The sequence below is a fragment of the Dermacentor andersoni genome, chromosome 11 (genome assembly GCF_023375885.2).
Source record: "Dermacentor andersoni chromosome 11, qqDerAnde1_hic_scaffold, whole genome shotgun sequence".
NCBI lineage: Eukaryota > Metazoa > Arthropoda > Arachnida > Ixodida > Ixodidae > Dermacentor > Dermacentor andersoni.
Window position 1 is genome coordinate 16601216 of NC_092824.1, and position 6881 is coordinate 16608096.

Here is a 6881-nt window from a genome sequence, read left to right on the forward strand (position 1 = left end):
ATGTGCATGTGGTTTCTAGGTAAATGCAGATGATTGCTGCAAATTGCAATTGATTAATTACTACAGATTAATCACTCACGACTTTTCACAAGTCGTGAGTGACTTGGAGCAGTCACAACTGTTTCATTTGAAATGTAGGTATTTCATGCTTAAAAGTGAGGCATTTCACTACTCTGTAAAATTGCTGCATTTGTTCTTAATGTATATTTCCAAGGTCATGAAAAATGTCATTTGAGTGCGGTTTTTATGTGTGCTTCTATTACATCTGCAAAGATGGTGCACCAATATGGTGACTAATAACCTATTTCAGGGCACTTTTTCCATTGTGCTGATGGCTGCCGTCGACAGCAATTACCAGTACACCATCATTGACGTTGGTGCTCATGGTCGGCAGAGTGATGGAGGAATATTAAAGAGCTCGGAATTCGGGAAGGCACTGGCCAGTGGGACTCTCGGTACACCTTCTGCAAGCTGCCTGCCTTGTACAAGAACTGTCGCACCCTATGCCTTTGTTGGGGATGAGGCATTTCAATTACGCAAGGATTTTATGAGACCCTTCCCGGCAAAGCAGCTCACTGATGAAAGGAGGGTCTTCAATTACAGGCTGAGCAGAGCAAGGTAAAGCATGGGAAATACTTTCAGTATTGTGGGTCACGGCGACGATGTTGAAGAAGCCTATACTGCACGTGTATGCACAGCGTGTGGTATGTTTCTTTTTCTACGTCCTTCGTGTTTTTAGCGCTTTGAGCTTTTATTAATTATTCAAAAGCGCAGAAATATTAATTTATCTGATATTCTTGTTGCATGGATAGCAGATTATCTTTCTGGTTGCATGCAGTTTGTTTCAGTTGATGGTAACAACTCTAGCTATCTCCCCGTTACATCCGGTATATATACCCCAGGGCAGTGTCCTGGGGCCATTGCTGTTTCTATTGTACATTAATGATATTGTACACCTCATGCGAAAATTCGACTCTTTGCAGATGCCTGCATTTTTGTGAAATATATTTCAGTGCATGAGCAAACTGAACTTGATTTAAACCTACAATATATAGTGTGATGAGTGGGGCACGGCTTTGAACAAAGGCAGAACGGTCCGTCTTTGCAAAACACATAAGAACCTGCTAAAATAAGAGTACACACTGGCCTCTGTCCCGCTAAAGGAAGTTAAAAACTACAAATACCTAGGTGTAACATTCATTAATACCCCTTCTTGGAAATTACATCTTAACAATATTTTCCCTTCTGTTTTCCGAAAAACTTGTTTTAAGGACACAAGCTCAGAAATTAACCTGCCAGTGTTAAATTACTTAGCAATGTTACTTTTATTATACGCAAGCTAGAATATGCTATTATTATATGGGACCCGTACACAAAACATTCCATTAGAAAAATTGAAAAAATGAAGAGAAAGGCTATTCATTTCATCTACTGTAAGTTTAACTGTACCGATGGTTAATGCACCGAGTGCTTTAACAATAATTTTTCATTTGCTGACAATGTCCTGCATGTTTGCCTTGCAGAAGGTGTGCCGAGAATGCCTTTGGGATTACAGCAGCAAGGTGGAGAGTGCTCCTACGCACAATAAACCTCCATCCGACTAACGTCGATTATATCATCAAAGCAGCCTGCATCCTGCACAAGTTCATAATGAAGTTAAATGCACAGAGGCATGGGTATGTGGACAGAGAAGATAGCTTTGGAAATGTGATACGAGGCCACTGGCAGCAAAGTGTGGGAGGAGAAGCTCAGGATGGATCACATCCAAATTATTTTTCGCTTGCTTCTGCACATGCTCGAAATTTCCACACACAGGCAGCAGATGCGAGAAACATCTTCACTGCCTACTTCTGCAGCACATTTGGGGAAGTTGGTTGGCAGTGGCAACAGCCGGGCGTGTCAAAAGATGTTGCTCTAAAGCATCTACAGGAGCAACAGCTTTTGCCACTTGCAAGGAAGTAAATTTCATTGAATGTATTTATTCAAATATAGGTCACATACCATCCCATGAGTTTTGGATGTTCAAAATCTGTCAGGTAGCAGCAGGATTCCTCACGTTTGAGATGCTCTCTGATGAAGCTGATGTTCTATATGTAGTATTGGTTGCTTTCATCTCAAACAGGCACAACCACTTTTCCACAGAAGCATCATCTTTGGTGTACTTCGTCAGGTCGATCTTAGATGTGCTCATGATGCTGTTGAGGTAGATCCTATCGACTTATGCGATGAATCAGTCATAGCGTCGGTCAGAACACCAGTTTATTGACAATCGGCACCCATCCTCATCTTCATTCCCTATCCACCCGCGAACCGTCACATGCAACCATAAATCCTGGGGCAATTTCATATTGTAACGCACAGTTGAGCGACGGTACTTTAATCACTTTACCTTGGGTGAGCTTGTGCCTGACAAACAGCTAAACGAGAGCCTCACTAGAACGTACAGTCTTTTCACAAAAGACCCGCACCTCTTCTTCTCTTGTGCCGCTATCTTTCGCAGGTAGCAGCAAACAACTGGACGGACGCAGGAGGTTGCTGGCGTGCGTAACTTGAAATCATCTTGTCATTGTCCCCCTTCCAAGAGTGCATCGTTCCGATGCTCATACAGAGGGCGGCGTTTCCTAGACTGTCATGAATTCGCTATGCTTGTAGGCGGAAGCAGTTATTGCCTGTCGTAGTACGGCTTCATTCGGATGACATGGATGATTTCTGTTCGATGCCGCTGTCGTGATGAGGTTACTTGACCTTCTGGAGCAAGTTCATAGTTCAAGGGACTAATTCGGCGAATTATCCTATACGGGCCAAAATAACGATGAAGAAGCTTCTCGGATAGGCCGCGCATCCGTACGGGAGTCCAGGTGCATACTTTATGTTTCTTCGTCGCAAGCATTCGTCGTAAAACTATTCCAAACTTTTCTATTCCAATTCTGCAGTCAGCCCTCCTCGATTGGTGAAAAACTTTTTTGGACCTTCCCCCACTTCACCTGTCTTACACACGACGTCACGAAAACCGCGAGAGCTCCTCACCTGATATGACGTGTACACACTGATTATGCATGACTTGACGAAACGAAAAAAATAGTTATTTCTGATTCGATGGCTTTTCGCGATTAGCCTTCGGCTGTTGGTCAAATATTTTCGGGCTACAGCCACGTCACTTGCCTCTCACGCGACGTCACAAAACCGCAAAAGCTTACCGCGTCAAAGTGACGTGTACGCGATAAAGATGTATTAATATGCCGAACAAAACTCAATTTTCTTCTGAATAGCCGCAGGCTGCCCCCTTCCGGAAGGAATAAAATATGGCTACCGCCGATCGCTCCGGCACTGGCTACTCGCCCTTGCCGGAGAGCACGGGCTTATTTGCATACAATAAAACTTTTTGCGTGGCTTGTAACGTTTTCGAGAACTTTCGGCACGTTTACGACCTCGTTCTGCCAACTCTTGTTTCCTGAGGATCTGTTTTAGCTTCATTGTTAAGCTTCCGTTGCATGCCGCCACGATTGTCGAGGAGCCACCGCAAGCTAAGTAAGAGAAAGCGGACCCATCGCAGATGCCGGGACCACCCTCTTCAACCGGTTATCAATATTTAGTGCAGGGGCTCGGCCCCATCGAATCTCTCTCCACTTGAGCATGCTCCTCGCCTCTTGTGAGCCAATTAGATAAGACAAGCCGCTCAGTGCAGGCAATGTCATTCGTTTTTGAAGCAAACAAAAGTGACCTCCTATGAACGAGGGGAGCATTTGATTGGTTTGTTCAGACAACCCTGCGGGTGACTGCCCGATGCTTGCGTCGGCGGCTACGCAAATTTCACGTCAGGAGGTAGGAAGAAAAACATATTGGAATATTTTTACGTTATACGACCCCAGTGCACATGAACTGGATGTGAAACGAGGCTGATTGAAGTGGGAAACGCAAAGAAAAAAATTGTTGTAGTTATGTTTCACTTTGTGAACGCGGGTGATGCTCAAGCGGATAGGTGCTGTAGTGCATACAAAGCTATCGGCCCTCGGTGGTCCTAGACACCTAAACTCCTCGGAAAGCTTAGCAGGGGTGTGCGCGACAAGTTTCATTTCCTTTAAATGGGCTTTCTTAACGGAGTAGGCGTGCACTTTCATAACTCAACAGACCCTGCGAACATCGCACCGGCAAGCTCAATTCTGGCCTCCCGAAAATCCCAAAGAATCGTTTTCTTCATTTCGTAAAATTTGCGCCGCTAACATCGACGGCAATCCACCAACTGGCCTAACATAATGCGTTGCTAAACACGCATTTATTTTGCCACCAACCGCGAAATTGCTAGGCGCCGTGCAGCTAGTCTATCTACACTACACAACCCCCGCTTCTTGCGCACCGACCTAGGCGAATCGAATCATTTAACACTGAGAACGCAGTTACAGCAACAACAATACGTTTCTGCTAAATCACACTTCTGAAATCGAATGAGAAGAATCAGTGCGAAATATAGACACAGCAGGCTATACTGTTACAGCAGGCAATGTGACACAGCAGGCTACCCAGCAGGCGCTGGGTCTATATCCGCTAGGGCTGTGACCGCTCGTTGTCACTCCTATAGGAGTGACAACGAGCGGCAACGAGCGCGTTGTCACTCCTGTAGGAGTGACAACGCGCGGTTACAGCGGTGTCGTTTCATTGACAGGTCTGGTAACATTGAAAGTATTTACTAAGCAATAAAAATTTGCCGCTGTTGCGACTCCCGTTTTTCGGCTGGCATTCCTCGTGACGAACGGCAACGGCTATGAAATACCGAGGCAGCGGTTTTCCTAGAGACATCCTTCCAGTCAAGAGCTGCGGCGATGACGCCGATGGCCCCGGCTGCGCTTAGGCTTCGCTTATAGTTAGACATGTTGTTACTGAACTTAGTGGTTTCCCACTTAGTGATTTCCCCCAACGGCAGAAGCGGTGGCCGCGAGGCGACCGCGACGAGTAGAGTTGCCGGAGAATCGAGGCCCGTGGTGTGACGTCACACAGAGGGCGCGGCGAGCGCACCAGCTGTGGCGGTTGCCAAGCAACGGCGGACGCGCGCTTGTAGGAGTGGCCGCGCGGCATAGAGTTAAGATAAACAACCGCAGAGGAAAAGCTGGCCCGAAAAAGTGGGAAATGCTTGGGCGCCGCCCTGCTGCTACTGGTCAGTGTGGCCAGCGCAGTTACTATTTAAAGAGCTGAAAACAAGTACAGGTCACCTTATGCTTTGTCATTTAAACACGCATAGCTGATGGCTTCATGAAGGTGATGCGTTAATAGTAAGTTTACGGAAAGCGCCTGCTAAGTGCGTGACTTATGTAAATCACGATGTACTCATTGATGCAATAAAGCGTGGCTCGAATTTAGGTTTTGAATCTGTGTTTTTTGGATGCGTAGTAGTTTCGTACAGTTTAGGTTTGACATGTGATCGCGCGACGACACAGGACGCTATGGCACATTCGTGCCTTTTGTGCCACCCAAGCCCCGAAGTGCTTTGGCATATACCGTCACATGTAAGTAAACGAATGTATCTTCTTGTTCAGAACATCACGCGAGTATACAGCTCTTGTGATGCATCACAATCGTTTGAGAAGGGTCACAGTAGAGCATTTTTTACATGCGGAGCATTGTTTTCATTTGTACGTTTCCCTTCAGTAGGGAATTGCTCGACATGTGGACCAGCGCACCGGAATTGTACTGGCGAATCTACAAGCAAGTCATGGAACCTGTTTAATTGTTCCGCTTTGAACAATCATGCTTCTACAAAGGCCACCGCAGAAAAAGAGCCTGATGCGGAGTATTTCTGTGTCAGGAAGCAACCAAGAGGCGAGTGTCTAATACGGACGAAATCTAGTTTATGAACCCACATAATAATAGCGTAGGCGCTTTATTAACTGCGCAATATTTTTCACACTTCCTTGCATGCCGTTTCATGTGGCATATATTTTATGGTCACAAATGTGTGCAGCGAATTTATTTGCATGATCGACTCCGGGCCGGTGGGACCGTTCACATGCACTTGATGCTGAGTCATTTACATGTGTCCACATACTGCAGATAAGCACATCAGATCCCTACGAGCTCTTTCTAAATTGAAATACTTTAGACAACATGCCCATATGCAATACCGACATAATCTCCAATACCACTAGGCAGCTGGGACATTTTTGTTGAGTATACTCGCAGGTAAAATAAGTTGATCATGTGCAGAGCTCCAGCTCATTTTCCTTAAACCAGTGCGTACAAGGGTTACGCAAAAATAAATTTTTTCTCGCGCACCAATTATTTTGCTGTATAAGCTGTGGGGATCGCCCGCGCATCCCTATATCTCCGGAGCGGCCACGCGGTTATCACGCGATAATCACGGGCTCGCTCGCGCAGGGTAGCGGGGAGAGGGCACGTTCGCCGCTCCCGCTGCTCTTCGCGCCTGGCCGCGACGCTGCAGCCAAGGCACTCCCGTTCCCTCCTTTCCATTTCTTGGGACCGGGGAGACTCCCTCTCCGCCGCTCGGGGAGAAGCGCTATTCCCCCGATGCACCGTTGTGTTTCGGCTGAGGAGCTTGCGACAGGCCGCCTCTCAATTCAGCCGCTGAGACCGCCGCACGCCGTCCCCCTGCTACGCTCGGCCTTTGTGAGCGACTGACCGCCCCAGGGCCCGAGCGCGGATCCACTCTGGGTGAGCTGAACTCTTATCAGCCTCTTTTGTGGTTCCCACATTGTGCGGTTTATTTCGCCCCAGACGTGCGGAACGCTCCGCCGCTGTGGTTTTGTGTTGTATTTGTATGTGTGGTTGCTGCTGTTGTCAGTTGGTATATTTGTACTCTAAGGTGAATAAACACCTTACGTCGAGACTCACCCTGTCCCCCCTGGCCTGAACCCGCCGTGGTCGCAACTCAC

At 47.0% G+C, this 6881-nt stretch overlaps 1 protein-coding gene across 1 annotated transcript; it reads left to right on the forward strand.

Moving 5' to 3' along the window:
- Positions 1-331: 331 nt before the first annotated feature.
- Positions 332-1962, forward strand: LOC126517686 (uncharacterized). The gene is made up of 3 exons (XM_055064392.1): positions 332-618; positions 1524-1734; positions 1816-1962. The coding sequence occupies exons 1-3, from the start codon at positions 332-334 to the stop codon at positions 1960-1962; spliced, it is 645 nt and encodes a 214-aa protein (XP_054920367.1).
- The last annotated feature ends 4919 nt before the right edge of the window (positions 1963-6881 follow it).

Coding starts and splice junctions, on each gene's coding strand:
- LOC126517686 (XM_055064392.1), top strand. CDS start 332: ATGGCTGCCGTCGACAGCAATTACCAGTACACCATCATTGACGTTGGT. Junction 619..1,523: donor TACAGGCTGAGCAGAGCAAG/GTAAAGCATGGG, acceptor TTTGCCTTGCAG/AAGGTGTGCCGAGAATGCCT. Junction 1,735..1,815: donor GAGGCCACTGGCAGCAAAGT/GTGGGAGGAGAA, acceptor TTCCACACACAG/GCAGCAGATGCGAGAAACAT.